This window comes from Cydia fagiglandana, chromosome 23, assembly GCF_963556715.1.
Source record: "Cydia fagiglandana chromosome 23, ilCydFagi1.1, whole genome shotgun sequence".
NCBI classification, from domain to species: domain Eukaryota; kingdom Metazoa; phylum Arthropoda; class Insecta; order Lepidoptera; family Tortricidae; genus Cydia; species Cydia fagiglandana.
The window spans coordinates 3,826,949-3,851,550 of NC_085954.1; the positions used below are offsets into that span (position 1 = coordinate 3,826,949).

General features: G+C 36.6%; 1 protein-coding gene across 1 annotated transcript; it reads right to left on the minus strand.

Annotated features, from left to right (window-relative positions):
* Window positions 1-2,052: 2,052 nt before the first annotated feature.
* Window positions 2,053-15,774, minus strand: LOC134675746 (protein FAM98B-like). The gene is made up of 11 exons (XM_063534056.1): window positions 15,563-15,774; window positions 14,245-14,477; window positions 13,650-13,783; window positions 12,333-12,468; window positions 11,726-11,880; window positions 10,899-11,099; window positions 9,896-9,982; window positions 7,490-7,635; window positions 3,975-4,089; window positions 2,680-2,812; window positions 2,053-2,216 (listed from the first exon to the last, which is right to left on the minus strand). Exons 1-11 carry the CDS (start codon window positions 15,598-15,600, stop codon window positions 2,053-2,055), a joined length of 1,542 nt encoding a protein of 513 aa, XP_063390126.1. The 5' UTR covers window positions 15,601-15,774.
* Between the last annotated feature and the right edge of the window lie 8,828 nt (window positions 15,775-24,602).

Consider the following 24,602-nt stretch of genomic DNA (forward strand, 5'->3'; position numbering starts at 1 on the left):
ACGATTCTTATTTATTCCTAATTCGTGCAATGAGTTTTGAGTCACTGAGGTCATCGAACTTGACAACAAAATGGCGAGAACCCTCGCACGTCTTATCTCACTCACACAAGCATAGTACGCGTTCACCTACACGAGCTTAGCTGTGCGCGTAGGAACGCGTTTGTTTCATACATTTGATCGCAAGTGTCCGGGGTGTGGTGTTGCTGTACGACTACCATCAGTTTGGCATTGACATAAACGCTATCGTGAACGTAATTTACTTTCTATGCATCTCGCTCGTACTGACATAATTAGTGCAAGAGATATATAGAAAGTAAATTACGTTCACGATAGCGTTTATGTCAATGCCAAACTGATGGTAGCCGTACTGGTGATGTAGAATTGTCGACGATGTGTCGACGTAACGCATGAATGCCTGTGTGACGGAACCTTAAAGGTCTCTACAGACCTTGAAACTAATCTCATGATGCGATTTTACTGATTTTAGACATTTGAAATGCCGGAATGTATTCAGTAACGTGTGTAGAGGCCCTAATGACTGAAAAAATCTACTTTTTCTACAAACTTGGCTGGACACACTACCGCGTGTATTCTAGAAGGTTGAAATAAAATACGAACACAGTTTGCAGTCTTTTATTTTATGTATTAAAAAAAAACAATACATACAATAAAGTATGTTCTATCGAGTTGTACATAATTATACATATAACTTGTGTATATATTTCTATTGTAATGATTTATTGCTGATAAGGCAAATAGTGAACTCATAATAGTCATAAGGGCTAGTTTCCATACAAATTTCATACATACTTTACTGTTTTGGCTAAAAATGTATCTAATTTTCGCTTTCGATAAATTCTAGCTTTAATGACTAAACAGTTTGAGATTTACAATTTATTTCATAATGATGAAGGTTTTAAATTTGTATAATTATTAGATTATAAAGGCATTTGATAGCAAAGTAGATTAGGTACATAATCTATATTATACTATGCATTATACTTTAAATAGTTTAAATCATTGTAGTGAATTTTAAGCCTTATACAGGGACCGGCCCGCTATCCCTTATAGAGGGTTTTGCATAATAAGGCTTAACTCATGATACCCTTTGCCAGACGAAACCCTTTCATTTTGCTTTTAAAGCCCTTATATAGCGCTAGCCCATTTGAGTAATTGGTAGCCCAATACCCTTACAAAACCCTTATCCGCTCCGCATATGGCTTATAAGGGTTACCCTCATGCCCTTATATAAGGGCTTCCCTTTTAGCATATAAGCGTGCTAATTTAAATCGTCTGTCTTCTTCATACCAAAAAAAAACCAATAAAAAAAAAATTAATATGTGTAATTTTAAGTGACATTGTATATTGTTAGATAAATAAATCATATCATATCATAAAGCACACATTACTTCGAATCCGAGCGATCGTCGGCGGCGGCGTTCGTTTCATGTTTGCGCGCTTCTTCCAAATGATAGAATTTACTAATCCTGTCTCTTTCACGCAAGGCTGATCTATGACAATACTAAAGGGAAAGCTTTATAAAAAGCGCTTAATAATAAGGGTAACCCTTAATAAGGGTAACCCTTAATAAGGGATTGCAAGGCGTATAGGCTAGCATTAAGCAATTGCAAAGGGCTAGCCTTATGTTTGGCTAAGCTTTTCGGTAAGGGCTAGTCAAATGAATGGGCTTGCAGTTCAAATGGGAAAGCCTTTACAATGTGTTAGCCTTGTTTAAGGGACGCCCATTGAAAGGCTTTTATCGCGGAAAGGGTTGTCCGGTCCCTGGCCTTATATTGTAAGGCAGAGGCCTATAATTGATAGGAGCAATTCTCAAAAAGTTTATACTTTTCGATCATATCTTAGATTTCTATAAAAATTGGTATGCTGGTAAAAGTATGTTTCCCACCTGATTGTGAACTTCATTTCAAAGTTACGATTCAATTTTGCGTAATTTTACAAAGGGTTAACACACCTGAAAGAATCTTCTACGACTTAAAAAAAGAAAAACAAACAGTAAGGTAACGGTTGCTATCAAACACCTTACAGTTAACTCTAACGCCGTCCCCTCCCCCCGTAGCCGCCCCTCCCTCCCCCGCCCCCCCTCCTCTCGGTGCGGTCGTCGTGTTCGTTCTGGTACCCCCTCCCCTGGTACCCTTGCTGGTACCCCTGGTTCTGGTACGATTGGGTTTGGTAGGTCTTGTAGCCGCCACCACCACCTAAATGAAAACAAAAACGCAAACTGAAAATTATACAGGATGGCTAAAAAATTAACTGCATTCCCGTTGCCAGGGAGGTTGTGGGATTATTATATTTAATTAAGACACAATATCTGTACTTCTGAACTATTTTTTATTACTTACACTAAAAAATACACCCTTACGGAAAAATACACCAGGCTAAAAGGGGGTCCATGTTTTTTAAATGCATACTAATTTTTAATATTTTTTATTTCAAGGAGCAAACTAGTACCTACCCGATAACAAGGTAATTCGCCAGTAACTGGCCACCCCAAACCAAAAATTAATTCTATTCATCTATAAATAGAATTCATTTTATTATAAGGTGGATTTGATTTTTTGGTTTGGGGTGGCCAGTTACTAGAAAATACCTGAAATCTGTTATTTTTTAAATCTTTTCTAAGGTTATAAATAGATTCTTGTAAGTGCAGATTTTCCATACCTTGGTTCTGGTATCCGCCCTGGTTCTGATAGCCGCCGCCACCACCTCGGTTATCATAACCCCTCTGGTTGTCATACCCCCTGCTCTGGTTATCGTAGCCGCCTTGGTGGTTGCCTTGGTAACCCTGGTTGCCCTGAAGATAAAAATGGATTTTATTCTCTAGAACATAAGGACGATTTTACAAGTCATGTAAGAATGAGTTTAAACGTAAGTATAATATACAGTATATTAAGTATATACAGTTAGCTTCAGATACATCTAAACGGGCAAGTAGATGGAAAATATGTGAATATTGCACATTGGCAATAAAAGCGTGTTCAGATAATTATGAGCATCTTAGCCGTTGAGATATATATGACGGCGAGTTTTCGTAAAAGATATAGAAAAGGTATAGTTAGCGTGTGTGTCGGGCTTTGATACTTTTACTTTGTACATGTGATCTGAGACGTTACTTACTTTACTCAAATATCTATGAAGTGTATAAAATAAAGTCTAAGAAAAAAACGTGCCTCGGAAAATCAAAGAAAAATTTATGCTCGAAAAGATGGCGCCATAGCTTTAGCCCATACTCGTGTAGATGGCGACACCGTTTGATATTTATCAATTTTAACACATATCAGTGAAAGAACGTGGGTCAAAGTCAAATGGCGTTCTAAAAGTTTTGATCCTGTGTCGAAAGATGGCAGTAAATTTACTGTGACTACAAAATTTACTATGACAATAAGTCTCTAACTCTCTATACCTACTGAATTCCCTTTGCTTTACTGCCCTATAGTCCGGTATTTAAAAAAAGTATACAATTTGTACATTTTCGGGTAGTTATAACATTTATTGGTTAACCAACCAAATACAAAACCGCCTGGATCTGTCACTGAACGACCTGACTTTAACCTACATTATTTGGTCATGTAATGTTTTCATCTACCCTCAACTGGCTTAAGGAGCCATTTGAGGGTAGATTTTGTTTACTTTTATTTAAATACCTAAAAATACAGAGCATCGGTGTGTAACATATTATTTCTGACTCTTATTGTTTATCTGTGGGCCTAGTGGGTAGTGACCCTGCCTATGAAGCCGATGGTCCCGGGTTCGAATCCTGGTAAGGGCATTTATTTGTATGATGATACAGATATTTGTTCCTGAGTCATGGTTGTTTTCTATGTATTTAAGTATTTATATATTATATATATCGTTGTCTGAGTACCCATTACACAAGCCTTCTTGAGCTTACCGTGGGGCTTAGTCAATTTGTGTAAGAAATGTCCTATAATATTTATTTATTATCTGTTGTTTACCTGGTACTGGTTGCCCTGGTAATTTTGGTTGTTGTTGTAACCGCCGGGCGGGACCTCGTAGGTCGCGTAATTTCGATTCTGGTTCTGGCTGAACGCTGCCGGGCTGGTTTGGGGTCTGAAATATAATGACAGATCGAGCTAGTTTTAACTGTAAACTCCCGTGAAACTCGAACATCTTCAAATTAATTTATACTACATTACGATACAAGTGCGAAAAATAGGAAATTCGCAACGAGTGGCGATAAATTAAAACACGATCGAAGGTATGGCCCTTTAAATTTTCGACGTAGTTGCGTTATGTGCTAATTATCGCACTAGTGTGGTAAAGTAACACCATATATGTACTGTAAAAAGAGATCTTCAAGTATTGTTAAGTTAAGTTAAATAAATGTTCTACATGGTTCGATTCAATTTACGTGGATTTTCTCGCAGCAACATCTAGAAGCGGAAGAAAATACTCGAAAATTGGATCGAAACATTTGGAGCGTTTATTCGGTTACGTCGCGTCGTAATGATTCGGTGAAATTGTGTTTTTTGAAAAACTAATTATAGCCAGCATTCTATGAATGTAGTATGATACCTTTGGGTATGGTGCTTTAAGCACACTGGCGTCCCTCCCCCTCCCCCTGACGCAACCCCCCCTTTTAGCTTGAAATATGTCCCGGTTGAGAGTGTTTTTTGTTTTTTGGGGAAAGTATACAATATAGGAAAAAAGTGTCAATGAAAGAAATGTTCCCTATTAAATTCTTAACAAAAAAGGTTATATTCATTTTTTTGATACGACGCACCATATTGATGTTTTAGCTAGATGAACTTCGACAAAATTTTACCGTTGAAAAAAAGTTGAAAAAGAATAAGCTTGCAAGCTTATTCTCCGTATTAGTTTTATTTCAGTACTATCACGTACTAACTTATATTGAACTTCAACAAGTTAATACATGAATATGGTGAGTCTTACCAAAAAGTTGTATATAACCTTTTTTGTTTAAAATGTATTAAGGATTATTCCTTACCTTGACACTTTTTTCCTAACTCTAATACTTTTCTCAAAAATAAAAAAAAACCGTAAACCGGGACATATTTCAAGCTAAAAGGGGGGGTTGCGTCAGGGGGAGGGGGAGGGACGCTAGTGTGCGTAAAGCACCATACCAAAAGGTATCATACTACATTCATTGAATGCTGGCTATAATTTGTTTTTCTTGCCCATACATTAGAACATAATTTAACCGAATCATAAGCACACGAGTAAATGTGGAATGACTTTACAGATGTAGAGCATAATTGTTATCCATCGTATTTACTCGGAAACGTTCGTACTTGTCATGCTACTTCAGTCAACCTCAGTACTTTTTGTACCAACACTGACTGAAATAGCAAGACACGTTGGTAAGTTTCCGTGAAAATACGATGGAAAATAATTATGCATTGCATGTGTACTTTGAGGCCTGTTTACAAATTGATCAGTGTTGCGGGTTCATACATTTTCTATTAAAAACGTCTGTTTTGTTTATGGTAATAGTAATAACATGGTCATGTATTGGCCAATCATTACGTTCCACAGATTGTACAGTACAGACGTTATAAATTTAACAAACAGGATATAGATACAGCAAGTATTTTGTAGGTATAAAAACTAGTGATGTACCGACTATTGATTTGGCCGACTAGCCGACTAACCGACTAATCGGCGCTCGAATGGCCGATTAGTCGGCCGACTAGTCGGCTAGTCGGCCAGATCATTAGTTTCGTATAAGTTCAGGTGGAAAACAATAGTTTTGCTCTTTTGGTTGCGCTATTCATATATTAGCTTGGCTAAAATGTGTTTTCTATTGGTTCAAATACCTATCACAAGAATCCTCGTTCAATTTCTGTCTTTCTTTTATTTTGCGATCCTGATGAGCAGAAAAAGTTTTCACACCCTGAATAGGTATTTTGGTAAAATAGACATAAAACATACCTATGGTAAATATTAACTGTTGGTTTCTTTTTTTCTGTTTTTCTTTCACTAATAAAGTGCCGACTAATCGGCCATTTTTGCCGACTAGTCGCCGACTAATCGCCGACTACAAATGTGGCCGGATAGTCGGCTTTCCCGACTAGTCGGCGACTAGTCGGTACATCCCTAATAAAAACGCCTTTGATATTATATTTCTATGAAGTTTTCAATGACTGATATGCCTTGTCTCTCGAGGTATATGAATCATTGTGTTTATCAATAAATTACTAAGTACAGTCGAGGTCAAAGATACGTTGACATTTTAGCATCTTACTTTGGTGTCGCTTTACTAGGCTGACAGTTCAAAAATGACAATCGAATGTCAGTTCTACTCATCGAAAATAGGATAAATGCTTGAAGTGCCGTATGTGGGAAATATATATCCGTTAGTCTGGTAAAGGGTTAAGACGAAAAATGTAAACATACGTATCTTTGAGGTCGACTGTACTGCCCGTCTTTTACCTCCTTTTCTTTATTGCGCCTTAAATAAAATATGGATTATTCCCACTATTTACCACCAAATTGTTACCAGTGGCAGGGGTGCGAAACTCCTGACTTCGGTCAAACTCGGTTCCGCTCGGCTCAGCTTTGCTCCGATCAATTATTAGGGTTGGCACCACTTGACTTCCTTTTGCGTGCACGACCACAGATAAGATAATCACTTGATTTTTGACAACCCTAAATAGCCGAAAGGGATAGTGCCATATATTAGAAAGGGAGAGTATGATTCGATCCTGAACCGCTGTCAAACTTCGGTTTTGTAGGAAGTTTCCTTTCGGTACGGTAGTACTATTAATTATTCTGTGCCAGTGGTAATTATTGGGAACTCTTTTCTCACCTTTTACCATTGCTAACTACGGGTAACAATTTGGTGGTAACTAGTAGGAATAATCCTAAAATATTGGGGAAAAATAAACAACTACAAACAATTTTTATTCAATGTCTTTCAAATAAATTACAATTTATAATACTTACAAGCCTGTACAATAAAGAACTATAAGTAAAACTAAATCTATACTAAACGTACTAACTACCTACTCGAACAACCCACCCCGCATCGTTCCCGGCGAAAAGGTGCCCATCACGCTAGCCGCGTTTCCGCGTTGAATCACGATTGACAACCCCTGCGCTACAATAGTAGTTTGTGTTACAAGGGATCAAAATGATATATTTCCGTCAAGGGCGTACATTGAATCCTGAATGAAGCGATGGATTCTAAAGTAGAATCCCGAGCGTAATGAGGGATTCAAGTATTAACGCCTAAGACGAAATAATTTTGATACCGTGTGACACATACTGCTTTTCACATCAATTATGAGGAAAATAAAAAAATCTTAGTGCTGACACGATCTGATGCTTAAACAGATTATTTAAGCTAAAAAAATAATGTACAAAAAAATTTAAAAATAGTGTGCTTGAACAGAAAAGTGTCACTTTGATCCCTCCTAGCAGGGAAGAAAAAGCTCTTTTCCGAATAGGGGGTGTGGAAACAATATATTAACATTTATTAGAATCTTACCGTTGGTCGCCCTGCCCCTGGTTGTACCCGCCCTGCACTCGGCCTCCGCCTCCGCGTCCTCCCCCGCCGCCGCCTCCGCGACCGCCTCCGCCTCCGCGGCCGCCCATGCCGCCGCCCATACCACCGCCGCCACGACCGCCACCTCCCTGATTAACAAATAGATAGGTAAATCAACTTTTACTTGACATTCGTCGCTATAGTTTTTAGGGTTCCGTACCCAAAGGATAAAAACGGGACCCTATTACTAAGACTCCACTGTCCGTCTGTCCGTCCATCTGTCTGTCACCAGGCTGTAACTCATGAACCAAAAAACAAAGCCAATAACAGATGTCCAACTAAGTGGAAACAACACAAAAAAATGTTAAGAAAAAAAAAGGGAGGAACTATTTGTACAACAAGAGATCAAAGTTTGATATTTCTTCGAGTGCTTATTTTGAGTCCCGTGCAAGCGAAAGATTCTATAATAGATTCACGAGCGTAGCGAGTGAATCTAATTTAGAATCTTGAGCGTAGTAAGGGATTCAAAAGCGCACGAGATGTAAATAACTTTGATCTCGTGTAGGTAGTACACAAAATTTTTCACCCTAAGCAGTGAGAACATACCTAGAGGGACTGAGATAACGTATGCGGAGTGAAATTTGGTCAAAGTTTGTTATATAAAATATAAAAACACAAAAATCTAAATAAAAAATATGTGTTGTCAATGTAAAGCCAATATATCTGTCAATCAGTTTGGTAAGTCTCATAAAGATTGGTTGTTTAATTTTGTAATTATGGTAAATCAACAAGAACGCCGTCGTCAAACAGTATGTAATTTCTACAGTAGCCATCCCCTATGGCCGAAATCAAAGGTGGTAGAACATTTTGTGCAAATGGGTGAGAGTCGAAGCACTATTTACAATATTCTGGCGTCCTTTGCCTTGATGAAAACCACTGCCAGAAAGCCTGGTTCTGGAAACTATTCCAGCTTGAGCAAGGTTTCTGAGAGAGCTCGATTAAAGAAAATTACGGCCGGCCGTGTCGCACAATCTTATAGAGAGCTCGGAAGAAAATTTAAAACTAACGGCAAAACTGTTAAAAAATATCTTAAAGACATGGGCATTGATAAGCGATGTAGAAAAGTTAAGCCCACTGTCTCTGAAAACCAAGAAATCACTCAGAAAGTACGGTTGTGTAAATTAGTCAAAGAAATATTTTACGCTAAAAACAATGTCACTTGCGTTATGGATGACGAGTCATATTTCACGTTAGATGGAAACGAGTGGCAAGGCAATTACTATTTAGAGAACACCAATGGTCCAACCGATGAGAACGTGAAATATGTTGAGCATACAAAATTTCCTAAAAAAGTTTTGCTATGCTTGCCATCAGTCGACGCGGAATGCCTAAGCCTGTATTCTTTGAGTCAGGTTTAGCTGTGAACGCCGACCGCTACATAGAGCGTTGTTTGCCATTAGTGCGGGATTTCATAAATACGAGCCATAGAGGAGAAAATGTAGTGTTTTGGCCAGACTTAGCCTCAAGCCATTATTCCAAAAAAACCCTTTGCAAAATGGCGGAGTTAAACATCCCATACGTACCGTACCGAAGACATCAAATCCACCTAATGTTCCGCAACTTCGCCCTATAGAAGATTTTTGGGCAAATCTAAAGAGGCGAGTATATTGCAATAATTTTCGTCCCAAAAATCGACAGAGTTTGATTCGAAAAATAAAATCGGAGTTGAATAAAATGCCGACATCTGTGTTTTCGACAGCGATGGACAAAGTACCACAGAACTGCCGTAAAGCATCTCGCATGGGAGTAACCTATTTTTTACACTAAGCCTTGATATATACATTATTATAAAAACATAATTATTTTAAAAAAGGATGGTGTTTTTTTTATTTCAAATAATATTGAACTTTGTCCAAATTTCACTCCGCATACGTTAATAGAACCCAAGTATATCGAACTTGTATTAGACCTCGCATGTTGAAATAACATTTGACTATAAAGGTCACTTGAATGACATTTTGTCTCACTCAGTGAGCAAAATGCGATTTTGTTCACTCATTTTATCTCAATCAGTGAGCAAAATGCGATTTTGCTCACTGAGTGAGACAAAATGACTCAGTGAGCAAAATCGCATTTTGCTCACTGTTTTTAAGAAGCAAAGTACCCTTGTTCGAGCTGCTGAGGTGAAAAATCCATTTCACAAAGTAGGTGCATGGGGTTGCGTAACATGTGTGTGTGTGCTTACGTGCACGTGATTGTGTTCGTGTGTGTGTATTTGTCTATAACAACAGAATCTATTCAAGACGCTAAAGTGCTTGTTCAGATATGTTTGAGCACCTCGGCCGCTCCGATATATTTGACGGCAACTGTACCGTTGTAAAACAGTGTTTGCAGTGAGTGAGCGTTTACCTGCGGCCCGGGGGCGCGCTGCTGCCACGACGGCATCTCGGGCGGCGGCGGCTGCGCCTCGTTGGGCCGCCCGCCGCGGTCCGGCACCTGCAACAATTATTATAACTATTATAGGTACTTACACAACGATATATATAATTTAAAAAAAAACCCTTAATCAGGAACAAATATCCGTGCTAATCACACAAATAAATGCCCTTACCAGGATTTCAACCCAGGACCATCAGCTTCATAGGCAGGGTCACTAGGCCAGACCAGTGATGTGAATAACGCTTATTTTTAGGCTTAAAGTCTCGAGCCCTCAAGAATCGTAAGTCTTGAAGACTCGACTATACCTATTTGAGAATTGTATTTATTTATTTTACGCGTACGGATGTAAGAAATCGTATTTGAGGCGTTAAGCCTCGAGAGCCTTAAGGGTTCGAGTCTTTAAGCCTCGAAATGAGCGTTGTTCACAACACTATAGTTCGTTTTTTTTAGCATTAGAAATAAGGTAAACAATCTTGATGTGTCTTTTAATTGAAAAACACATTTTAATAATAAGTTACGGCAAGTATGTAACAATTATGAATCTAATACGATCATTTATATTCTTCTGCTTTCATAAGTAATAGTTTTTGATTTTTAAAAAGCGTTTTTCAATTAAAAGACATGTGAAGATCGCTTACCTTCTTGCAAGTTCTTTCTAATGCTAAAAAAAACGAACTATAGGCCAGACCCATCGTCAATTTTGATAGTAGGGCGGAATGATGGATGGAATGAAGAAGTGATGGTTAGATAAAATTATTGATGGGATGTTGGATAGAAAGATGGATGTATATGGGAGTTTTCAGAAGAAAATGCAACCCAAAAGTTGATGGATTTTTGAAAAAAAGTATAGGGTACACTTTTAAGTGAAAATGCCCATACATATATCGAGGGATGGACGAATGAATTGATGAAAAGTATTTCTTCAATGGATGTATGAGTGAAATTATGGATGGATGGAAAAAAAATCACATACCTGTCCAATGATAACTTTGTTAACATCGCTCTGCGTGTTTTTCCTCACGCTCGCGCTTGACGTTTTCTCCACCAGCAACAGCGAGGTCCTGGCCGCTAAGAAGTCTGACAGTTTGACGTCGGGTTTGATCCTCAGCTGGTCACGCTTCGGCCGGTATGCGGATTGGATGACGTCTTTCTTCGTTTTTAGGCGGTCGGACCACTAGAAAAAAAGGTTTCATTGTATTTAGCGTGCCTGTAGGCCTAGCACATGATTGGCGCGACTGTATCTCGCGCCGAGATAGACTACACGTCTTTTTCTAACTACCTATGTTAAGTAAATAGGGACGGGTAGTATATAGGTATGTATGTATGTCACTTTATGGCACATAAACAGGACAAACAATAATAAAAATCTAAAACAAAACAAAAATAAAAATGTTATGCACAAAGGCGAACTTATCCCTAAAAGGGATCTCTTCCAGCTAAGCTAACCATTAGTCTATCTCGCCGCGAGATACTGTCGCGCCAATCATGTGCTAGCTCGGCTGCTACTGCCTACTAGCAGATTTTTGTTATTTTCCTCATAATCGAAATAAGAAGTGCAAAATAAATAGCCATTTAACCCTCGACTTTTACCAGTCCTCGCCTCACTCGGCCTCTAAAAGTGTGATAAAATGAATTATTTTCCATTGTAAACTATAACCCACACACAACACATAAGGTGGACTGATGCGGGTGGCGCAAGACCGGTCATTGTGGCACTCTTTGGGGGAGGCCTATGTCCAGCAGCGGACGTCCTCTGGCTGATATGATGATGATGAAACTATAATTGTAATAACATCGTACCTCAAAACTCTGCACCGTGCACTCCAACCTAGTGATCAATGTTTCTCTCCGCAGCCTGTATTCATCATACATCTCCGAGAAGGCTGTCTCGAGTGCCTTCCAGTCTTTCTCCGTCATGGCTTTGTTGTATAACGGCTTGCCTACTAGCTGTTGACCTGTGGACAGAAAAAAAATCAAGTGTGAGTCGGACTCGCACACCGAGGGTTCCGTACTTTTTATTTGTTGTTATAGCAGCAACAGAAATACATCATCTGTGAAATTTTCAACTGTATAGCGTCCAAGGTTCATGAGATACAGCTTGGTAACAGACAGACGGACGGATGGACGGACGGACGGACAGTGGAGGCTTAGTCATAGGGTCCCTTTTTTACCCTTTGGGTACGGAACCCTAAAAATGAACCATCTTACACAAATTGACCTAGTCCCACAGCAAGCTTAATAAGGTTTTTGTTTTGCCATCCCAAAAATTCAGAATTCTCTCATGCCCAGAGGGAGGGGGGGGGGCGTGGCGACGCCCATGGAAGTGGAAGTGGGCTAGCATTTTACAGAAAGGGAAATAGGGCTAGGTTTTTGCCTTTGCCTAGATGCTTAATTTAATGTATAATACCTTCTTTCTGTATGGTGTCCTTGAGTTTCGACTCCAACTTGGAGAATAACATCTCAACAGTGATGTTGGGCGGCGGTTTGTTGAACTTCAGCGCTATCAGGATCTCCTTCAGGTCCTTGGCCGTGGGAGATTCTTGCTGAAAAGAGAAAAGTACATTAAAAATAAGTTTTTGGAAAAAAAAACCTTTTTGGTACAAGCTTTTGTCGCTGACTGTACATTTCTTGGTGGTCCAGGGAAAGGTCGAGGGTTCCAGGCCACGAGGAAGATCGCCTATGAGGTGGACTGACCAGATAAAGGCGGCAGTAAATGGCTCATCATCACTACATGAATGCACGAGGAAGGCGGCTATTAGAGAAGAGTGGCGACGTGTTGTGAAGCTTGCCACCAACACCTGAAGTGATGACCACGACCACTCTGTCAAGAGTGATACCGACGAAGAAGAAGAAGTACATTTCTTTCCACAGGCAACTAACACTCATTGAGACAATTCTAAAAACCCCATTTTATCGCAGTTTCTATGGCTACCTCGTGTCTCCATCATCAGATCAGCTTCATGTCATCATAATATTGCATTGTCATCCGACTTACATACATATGCAAATTTTCAGATTAATTGGAAGTCAGGAGTCAGGGAAGTGGATGTAACTTGCACTTAGGGACCGCGTGCGCGCCTCGCCTCTATGAGGAGCTGTCAAAGCGCCTTAAAGAGGCTTCTGGTGACCAGAGGGCTGTGGCCAATATTTTGCCCAACGGATCAGCATTGAAATCCAGCGTGGCAATGCGGCCAGCGTTCTGGGCACCCTACCAAGAGACTACGACTTAGGTCAAATTTTTTATTCATAAGTTTTTAGTGTTTATATTATGATAAAAATGTTATTAAATAAATAAAGTTAAATAATAAATAATAAATAAATATTATAGGACATTTTTACACAAATTGACTTAGCCCCACAGTAAGCTCAAGAAGGCTTGTGTTGTGGGTACTCAGACAACGATATATATAATATATAAATACTTAAATACATAGAAAACAACCATGACTCAGGAACAAATATCTGTATCATCATACAAATAAATGCCCTTACCAGGATTCGAACCCGGGACCATCAGCTTCATAGGCAGAGTCACTACCCACTAGGCCAGACCGGTCGTCATAAGTTGTATTGCGTATTTTAAATAAACTGGCAACTTATTATTATTATAGCCTCTTTATTTCCATAACTCTTACAAATTATTTAGTTTAAATTTTTTTTTTTAGATTCGTTAAAATATGTTTTTATACTGTTTTTGTTTTTGTTGATTGAACTGGCAACTTACCATGACAATTTCCATCCCTGGTTTCTCTTTAGGCCGGTCAACGCCTACAATCCTGGCTGCCATCAGCTCTGAGATCAAGTAGTCGAGTAATAGGATCTTATCTTCCTTCGTCTCCAGGCGTGAAGACATGTGACCTGGACGATATTAAATAAATTTAATAGCAATTTCCACACACCGAACATTAGTGTCTCAAACTTTTGTGAGTGGAAACCAATTTGCAGGGCGAAAACATCCATTAGTAGAAATATTAATAGCTTTTATTTCAAGCATTTTTGTTTTAATATTTGACAACCAGTCTAGCCTAAAGAGTAGTGACCCTGCCTATGAAGCCCATGGTCCCAGGTTTGAATCCTGGTAAGGGCATTTATTTGTATGATGATACAGATATTGGTTTCCGAGTCGTGGTTGTTTTCTATATACATATGTAAGTATTTATATATTATATATATCGTTGTCTGAGTACCCACAACACAAGCCTTCTTGAGCTTACCGTGGGGCTTAGGGCAATTTGTGTAAAAATGTCCTATAATATTTATTATACTTTTATTGTTTTTACAATTTAATGCCGCCGACATGTATATCAATTTAATCATACCTGTAATTAGATTCTTATAAGGACACCCCAGCTCCTTCAAAAAGGAACTAAGCTCCAGCAGGAATGAACTGGATTCATCCGCAGCATTCATCATATTCACTGTCTCTTCAAGGTTGCATAGCTTCTTCAGCTCTTGGGCGAGGATGTGGATTAGTTTGGTGTATTCCAGAGACTTCGGGCCTCCTTCGAGCGCTTTGGCGAAGGCAGCTTCATCGGTGAGTGGGCCGGTGTAGCTGGGGAATTGATATAAATTTATATGTATTTTGTTTCTTCTGAAATAATAGTTTGTTTTCTGCAATTTGTTGAATCATTCGTCATTTGTACGAAGTTAAAAATAAAAACTACAGTAGAATCCGCTTATAATGACATCGAAGGGAAGTGATAAACACGTCATACTAAGCGGATGTCATATAAAACATGGTTGTACAACTTCTTATTTTTGTTATGTTTTCGAAATTAATCTCAAATTCCTTTGTGAGAAATGAGTTTTATTAAACTTGTAACAAATATCAACTTGTCACTGAGAATCAAAACTAAAATACCTTACACACCACGAACGCACCAAACGTCCTCGCAGGGAAAGATGTGGTGACGGCCACGAAAACCAGCGAATGTGTCAGTATAACCGGACATAATTTCATGGAAATAGGATTTTTAAGTCATAGTAAGCGATTTGTCACTATAAGCGAAGTCATCTTATCCGAATTTGTCACAAAGAATTTTATATCAAAACCAAACCTCGCACAGTAATTACGTCATAGTAAGCGGTTGGTCAGTATAAGCGGAGTCATAATAAACGGATTCTACTGTATTGTTTAAGACCTTAGGATGTCATTTTTAAAATGCTTAATTAATAACTGAGTTAACTAGATTATAATAAATGAATAAATAACCCATAACATAAGCCTCCTTGGGTTTACCGTGGGACTTAGTCAATCTGTGTAAGAATGTCCTATTATATTTATTTATTTACTATGAATTGCTCCAATAACACACAATATAAGACAACAATAAAAATTGTGCAATACTTAAATTCATTCAGATGTTTACTATTATTTTAAAAGCAATAGATAAACAAATTAAAAATATATGTACGAAAAATGTTCATATTAAGATCTACATTCAGCGATATAATTCATATAAGTCCAGATAAAATCGGCAAAAATTGATCAATATTTTATAACCTGTACGGTAAAGTTATTCGAGATTTTTGCTACTATTTAGCAAACGAGAATTTGTGCGTCGATTATAAATAATTTTATTAAGTAAATACACATAAAAATATGCTAAAATGCACAACATACGGGCTAAAACTCACCCCAAATCGTTAAGAGAATCCAATATGTCATTATCCATCTTTACGACGAGTTACACTTACAAACAAGCTAGATATTTCTGTAGATATTCGCAACTACGTGTTAAGACTAAAAATGAGACCTAATATTAATGATCAGCAGAGTTATTCTAGGACTATTATCAGATTTTTCATCGGCTAATTTTTGCTGCTGATGCTGTAGGCTTTTCACACTTTTCTGCAGTCAAACTTAGTATTGCCAGGCTAAAAAATAATTTTCAATAGTTTATCGTTATGATCTAGTCTGTAAATTGTGGTTTCGTCACACAATGTACTATTTATTGATTTAATTATAATCGCTTACTTATAGTATTTTCGTTTATAAATAATTTGACTTCATTTGGACAGATATATACATTTTAAAACTGGCAACATTAATAAAATGGTATAGAAAAACCCGCAATTTGCGTAGAATTTGAAATAAAATCTAATTATAAAAGATTAATTGGAGAAAATTTGTAATAATAACCAGATAGGTAGGGTAGTCATACCTATATGCCATAATAGGTATATTACATCTATACTACACACCTACTAATCCTACTATCACAAGTATCACAACATTTACAAGATACAAAGTTAATAAATAAACATCAAGCTAGGCTAGGTGCCTATGCATAGTTACATGCATACGATACGCCTATGGTGCGCCTATGTAGGTTAGGTAAGTTCCTACCTAACATTAGGTACGTACATATACGATACAAAGGAACCCTAAAACAAGCACTCGACAATGAGTCCTCATGAATACTATCGCCCGGGCCTTTTTACCTGTTTTGTATTCGAGTCTAATTTAAAAAATATTAATATTAATTTAAATACCAATCCGTATGTGTACGTCAGTGATAGTATAGAATACCAAATTAGTATTACCAACGTTAAAACTCTTATTTTCATAAAAATAAGGTTTAGTTTTGCTTAATGCTTATGTATAGATGTTTGGAAGCTGTGTGTAAACAAGTGTGGATGTGTGCGTGTGTTACCTGCGCTTGAGTTGTACAGGTGTGGATAACCGTTAACTCAGCAGGTCCAGAAATATATCTTGATGTAACTTTTTCTGTACTGTCATTTTGAACAAAAACCTTCTATAGTCTGGACATCAGAGGTTTTTGGTTCATCATTAAATTTGGCATCCGAATTAAAATGGCAAATAGAGCTATCATCCGGATCATTAGCTATTTTATCACGCGTACAAAAGAATATGCACACAGATTTGATTTCCATTATTTTGAATTATAGCCGGTAAACTTTTATTGTTTATGATTATTATTTTATTTTAAACAAGTTAAATAGCATAACAGTAAAAATACCACATCACCGCTAACTTACACAGAATGATACGATAACCCTTTGCGCCTACATTGTTAAATTTGCCGCTCTTTTCAACTGACGGAAATGGCTTGACAGACTATACTTTATTTTTATCGAGATACGAGGAATACTTAAAATTTCGTCTATTAGAATTAGGCTGTTAAACACACTAGGAAGTTTACAATTTCAAGGTCATCTTCCTCGCGTTGTCCCGGCATTTTGCCACGGTTCATGGGAGCCTGGGGTCCACTGAACAACTAATTCCAGGAATTGGCGTGGGCAATAGGTTTTAGTTTAAAGGTAATGGAACATTCTAGATGGAACTAATAGTAAAGAATAAAGGGAGTTAACCAGATATATATATATATATATATATATATATATCTATTAAGTAATACTCAGAGGTCCGAAACATAATATATATATTTAAATTAAACCATCATAATATACAAAAACAGATATTCCTTTCTTATTGACGCTGTGACAGATTGACATAGAACTCGTCAAGTTTCATACTAACATTTTACAACTAATCAGCCAGTATAAATCTATACATACTCAACACGCCTCCTTAGATTTAAGGGATAAGTTCGCCTTTGTACTAATGACCAATGTTATTTTTCCTGTTTTGTTTTGATTTTTGTACAATAAAGTGTTTTACTACTACTACTTTATACATGGCAGCACATAAACACTTGCAACACAAATCTACAATATTAAATTAAATTGAATTCACATTCTTTGAACAATTACAATTTTTTAAACTTTATCATGAACACGATGTATTTTAACACGGTGTATATTATGTTACATTTAACATTTGTCTAAATTTAAAGAATTTAACATGACCTAACGATTTAGTCAGGATATCCGCTACATTATCTTCAGAATTCACTTTTATAATATCTATAACACCATTTTTATAATTCTCATGTACATAGTGATAATGCACTTCAATGTGTTTTGAGTTTTTCGTAAAATTACCGTACTTGGCGATAATCATCGCACCTGAATTGTCTTCGTACATATTGACTGGATCATTGAACGTTAAAAACACATCATTAAGCACACTTCGTAAAAGAATGATCTCAGTTACGGCTTCGGATAACGCTATATATTCGGCAAATGTTGAAGACTTAGTTACGCTGCTTTGTTTCTTTGACTTCCAATACACAGCGTTTCCGAATAACCTTATTACAAATCCTGTGGTAGATTTTCTATCTAAAACATCTCCGGCCCAATCGGCATCTACATAACAATCCATAATATTAGCCTTCAAGTTTTGGCAATACGTGAGCTTAAGGCTCTTTGTCGCGTATAAATATTTTAAAACACGCAATGCACATTTAAAATGAGTCTCGTTATAACTATTTTGAAACCTGCTCAAATAATTGACACAATAAGCTATATCTGGTCGAGTACCAGAACTAATATAGAGCAACGCTCCTATCAAATTTCGATATTTTACATCCTCATTCAGCTCACATCTGTCAAGTTTCATATTAATCTCCATCGGTGTTTTATACAATTTAGAATTTTCAATTTTATACTTTTTTGCTAACGACTCTATATATTTTTCTTGGCTCAAAGTTAAAATATTCGCTTTACTGTAATCATACTCAACATCAATTCCTATATAGTTTTTAACTTTTCCCATGTCCTTCATTCTAAAATAACTACTCAATTTATTTTTTATCGTAGCAACCATTTGTTCATCTTTGCAAGCAATTAATAAATCATCTACATATACTAATATATATACTGTTTGGTTATTATCATTTTTCACATAGAGACAATAGTCATATTTACTTCGCTGAAACCCTAAGGTCAACACAAATTTATGAAAACATTCGTACCACGCACGTGGGCTTTCCTTTAATCCATATAAGGACTTATATAATTTATACACTTTACCAGTGTCATCGTTATATCCTAACGGTTGTTTGACATACACTTCGGATAACACTTTACCGTTTAAAAAAGCAGTCTCTACATCCATTTGATGTACATGTAGGTTAAATTGACAACAAAATGATAAAAGTAATTTCAAAGTTTGCATTCTAGCTACAGGTGAATATGTATCTTCGACATTATCTGTCTGTTGAAAGCCTCGTACCACTAACCTTGCTTTATAGAGACCGTTGGTTTTCTTCGTATATACCCATTTAACGTCAAGTACCTTTTTGTTCTCTGGAGCATTTACCAGCGTCCAAGTATTATTCTTCACAAGACTGTTCATCTCTCTATCCATTGCTTCTTTCCATTGCTCTGCCTCGTCACATTTGGTCGCCTCCTGAAAAGTATCTGGAATCATCGCATCACAATAATTAACAGTTATACAATAGTAGCCGAATTCTTCGTCGAAACGGACTGGTGCTTTAGTTTGTCTCTTAGACTTTCTCGTCTCATTGATTACGTTGTCGTCATTATCATTCTCTTGTACTGTATCTTCACGTTCAATTTCATTTAGGGTATCTTCCCACTTTTCTTCTTCGTTTTTATTTTCCTCTTTACTTTCTTCCTCGCCGTCAAAAGCAATTAATTTCACATCTTTTTCAATTATATCTACGTGTCTTGCTATGATAATTCTGTCATTAATCAGTACTCTATAACCAACATCCGTATATCCGAGTAGAATTCCCATTTCTGATTTATGGTCCCATTTCGACCTTCGCCTTTCTTCTGGCGTTCTAACATAAACTTTACTGCCATACATTTTTAAATATTTTGCAGATGGCTTCTTCTGGAAAAATAGTTCATAGGGAGTCTTTCTTTCTTGAGTATTTGTCAATATTCGGTTCTTTAAATAAGCTGCTGTTTTTACGGCTTCTGGCCAAAATCGTCTGTCAACTTTTGCTTCTGCTAAAAGGCATCTTGCCATATCCATAATCGATCTATTATATCTTTCTGCTGTACCGTTCAACTCATGCACATATGCTGGACAGGGCTTAATCATAATACCCTTTTCTCTCGCAAAATTAAAAATTCTTTTATTAATATATTCTCTACCATTGTCGCATCTCAATTCCTTTATTACTTTTCCTGTTAAATTTTGTAGCTCATTTACATATTCCACAAAACAGTCATATACTTCTTCCTTTGATCCGATACAAAATACTTTTGCCAGCTTGCTAAAATCATCTATAAATGTTAGAAAATATTTTTCTCCTTGATGTCCTGTCGTTCTATGTGGTCCATTAACATCCGTATGCACAATCTGTAATATATCTTCCGCTTTCGTCCGATTATTATTAAATGGTAAGTTATGCATTTTATTTTCAACGCAGATCGCACATTTCATATAGTCTGTCTCTAATTGCTCAGGTATTCCTTCCAATAGTTGTTTTCTGCACATAACGTCAAGATGATTGAAATTTACATGACCAAGTGTTCTATGAAGTTTTTCTTTCATTGTCATATTACTGCTTGCGACATTTACACCAATTGTTTTTGTAATGAAGCTTGTCATTTTATATAATCTGTCCTCCTTCTTCGCAATTGCTATTAGTTCTCTATTCCGGTTATATATCTTTGACAAATGTCCTGACGAAATTATTGTGTGATTGTCTGTAATCTTCGCATAGCTCAACAAGTTTGCTTTCATCTCTTTTATGTAAAATACATTACCTATGACCACTTTATTTTTATTCTCATAAACAGGAAAATATGTTGTAATGCTGCCAACTTTCGTTGCGTTCAAAAATCTTCCATCGCCAACTTTTACTTTTACGGGCATCTTTAAAGTTATATATTTGTCAAAATATTCATCAGTATTTACGATGTGGTCTGTACAGCCGCTGTCTAAAAGCCAATTTATCTGACCCGACTTTACCGTATTCTCTTCACTTTTCGTCGAATTATGCACAATTGATGTGTGGAAGCTATTTCTGTTATAATATGTATTGCTCTGGTAAGATCCTCTACCTCTATTTGGTCTAAAATTATGGTCACCGCGTCCACGACCATGATGTGGACCTGAATGTCCGCGTCCGCGACCACGACTTCCGTGCCAGCAATCTCTGCGCACGTGACCAGGCTTTCCACACGTAAAACAAGTCGGTTTATTTTCAGTATTTACTTTAAATGCGTTCGATCGGCTAGGTAACTCTTCATCTACTTTTTGTAAATTTTTCATTCGTATTTTACTTTTCAGGTATTCAACAGTTCTTTCAGATTCCGGTAACACGTCTATTAAATCGCCTATATAGCTGTAACTTTCCGGTAGCGCTTTTAGCATATAATTTAATTTTTCACTTTCAGAAATAATGGCGCCGGCATTTTTCAAATCATTGACACATCGTTCAAAATCGTCGAAGAAAACATTTATATCCGTATATTTAGCTAGCTTTATATTTTCTAGATTATTTCTGCACACAATTTGTAAAGCGGTTGATTCTTTCAAATACATTTCGTCGAATTTTAATATTATTTTATATGCCGACTCTACCTCGCTTATATATTCTAACTGCCGGTTGGTAATAGCGCTGTAAATATAATTCGTAGCCTGAATATCCATCTCTTCCCATTTACTAGCATCGTCCTTGTCTGTTTTATCTCTTGTCGCTACTTCCTTGCATTTTTTAAACTGTAAATATTTCATCAACCGAATTTTCCAGTTCGCGTATTCGGTTCCGTCAAACACGGGTATAATTATTTTATCGTTACTACTCATCTTATCCACTTACTTGTATATATCTTTCTTCATTAACCATTCACACGATGCTGCTACCATATTAAGTAATACTCAGAGGTCCGAAACATAATATATATATTTAAATTAAACCATCATAATATACAAAAACAGATATTCCTTTCTTATTGACGCTGTGACAGATTGACATAGAACTCGTCAAGTTTCATACTAACATTTTACAACTAATCAGCCAGTATAAATCTATACATACTCAACAATATCTTATCCAATCGGAACCTGTCATTCAGTGCAATCATCAATCATTCCGCTTCTATATGTATGTCCTAAAATACAACAAAGGCATCAGTGTAGCGTAGGTGGTGACGTAAATAACTAGTACATATTTATTTAGAATAGAGATAAGAATTTGCTGTGGTTAAATACTCTACCAAATATTATATGCATGTTTTATTGATATTATGAATATTATGATATCTAATATTAGTGCATTGTTATCGCAAATAATGTTATCTTTCTTAACGCAATAGGTTCATATTCAAAATCAAAAAAGATTTATTGTATGGTTATGTTTGGGGTTTACAAAGGTGGTACAAACTACAAATTATTGATGTTCTCCATATCCTGCCTTACAAAGGCGTACAATTTTTTTAACGAGCCTAGAAGGTGTCCCACTGCTGGGCAAAAGCCTCTCGATTAACTGCAGCATTCGTCCAGTTGCTGAGAAATGTGTCCAGGTCGTCCTGCCGTCTCCTCTTAGACCGACCCTGCCGGCGTTTACATTGTGAAAGAAATTTTAGACATAGGTCTAAAATTTCTTTTCTTCCATAAATTCGGTTATTGTATATTATGCTTTTTTAAATAAGTTGTTTTAAGTTGTTTTAATTTTCTTTCAAATGAATTGTTGTTTTCTTCTGATTTGATAAAATATGAATGTAAATTTGTATGAATTTAAATAAGCACTAAATTATTCATAATTCACTTCTTTCGTATTTGAAAAGTACGTCGGATGATGACAATACGTCATTAACTTTTATAAGTACCTACATATTGCATATCATAAAATATCCCTGTGTTTACAGCCCTACACGACACAACTCATTCCATACTAGTAACTACTACTACCACTAAAACTTAAGCCTCAAATTGGATTGGATTGGATTGGCTTTTGTCTTAAGTTTTAGTAGTACTAAAACTTAAGACAGAGTTAGACCAAGGCAAGTCTGCAACGATTTTGATAGCACACGCAGTTCAAGTGTTATGTATTTTAAACACCAAAATTCTACAAAATATAAATAATACATGCACTACGTATTGTGCTATCAAAATCGTTGCAGACATGTCTTGGTCTAACTCTAATACTTTATCACTTAATCTTTGATTACGTCTTTCAAATGTAAGTAAAGCTGAAATCTAGAATACACATGATAACTGATAAATATTTAAATACAACAACACTGTCACCGATAAGGACAAACAATTTTATCGATATCAAAGTTATCTGCGATATCGATATCAGGTTAATGTATGATTGTTTTCATTTCTTATCGTCGATTGATTCAAGCAGTAGTGTTTCAAATTAATTATTTAAATTTTCAGTTGAGTAATTTTATTGGATTTTTAATGAGTGAGACAGCAGCAGCAGTGGTTCCTCCTCCACCCCCTCCAAGGGTTAGAAAAAGCAGTATGTATTTAAATATTTTTTTTATCTCTTTTAATGTTATTAAGGGACTGATATCTTTATTAATCATATTTTGCTGTTTTATGAATCTGATTCTATATTGCCATAATTTTGTTATTAATTGGTTCGCTAGTTATTACACAAGTATTTGTCATTTTCCATCCACCAGTATAGTTACATTGTACCTAGACCTACAGGTTTTTATCTATGATAAGTACCTAATTTATATCTAATAGGCATTCGATTCAAAGCTATGAGTAAAAAACATATTTATACGTCGCTGTATTTGCATTTAAGCATTGGTGAGTGGCGATCAAACCAATGGCAACTTCTGTAAGAAGGATTCTCAAATTTTTAATACCTACGATTGAAAGTACAGTCAGTAAAATTCATTTATTTCATTTGTTAAAGCATCAGGCAGTATGGAGGACTTAGATATACAGGATGATTCTAAAGGTTAGTTTGAACTAATCTTACAGGGTAATTTATTGCCCAGTCATATTCTCTCATCTATTTTTCCAGCTGTCCTTCTAGCTTTCTAGTTCCTCTCGCCAGATTATTCTGTCTAGAAAAACTTTTGTTGCTAAAGTTAAGTCTTCATCAGCCTTCTGACATTTTACTTTCTTTTTCGGTGTCTTAATTTTTGTTGTTTGTTTTCTATTGTAAGTGCTCGTTTATCGAACATCAACAGTTCTTTGATATTTATCTTTGTCTCTTTATCTCTTTCCGGCATATTCTTGTTATGGGTTTAGGTAGTTATCTGTTTATGTCATTTAAGTATTATGAGCTTGTTAAGGTTTTGTGTCCCTTTTTTTGTCCCTAACCTCGCTCAATTGAATAATTTATTTTATTAAAACTGTTGTTCGTCCTTTTTGAGTAAGGATATAATTTACACTGCAGAGATAACATTTGCAAACTTCCAACCGGCGTATTATGGATGGTTTTATCCACGTGATAAAATAACTGTCGCATTTTAACACCGCGGGATAGGAAGTGACGGTATCACGCTGTCACGTAGACAAGAACGACTGTCATATCCGTACAGTATTCGGATTCAACATACTTAGACATGCTAACACTCTAAAACGATAACGCTAAATGCTTTTGAATAATACAAAAATCTTGTTTTAAAAATAAAAATGCCCATTTATTCGTGTCAAGTACACTTTCTTTGACTTCGAACGCACAAACACAAACTTCACAAGTACTTATACACTGATATTATTAAAAAATCATGGAGTCCTGCTACCTAAACGGACACCATCCCGCTGTCCAAACAAGTTTTCCATACACGTTCTCTGTCCCACAATCAGAGCCTACTCACACACGCGCCAAAACAACCACCACAGCACAGCCACACT

What these genes read in the sequence shown, in the direction of transcription:
- LOC134675746 (XM_063534056.1), bottom strand. Translation starts at nt 15,600, where the DNA reads ATGGATAATGACATATTGGATTCTCTTAACGATTTGGG. An exon ending in GCACGGTGCAGAGTTTTGAG is followed by an intron (nt 11,100 to 11,725) that starts GTACGATGTTAT and finishes CTTTTTTTCTAG; the next exon opens with TGGTCCGACCGCCTAAAAAC. An exon ending in CAGGGGCAGGGCGACCAACG is followed by an intron (nt 4,090 to 7,489) that starts GTAAGATTCTAA and finishes ATTATATTTCAG; the next exon opens with ACCCCAAACCAGCCCGGCAG.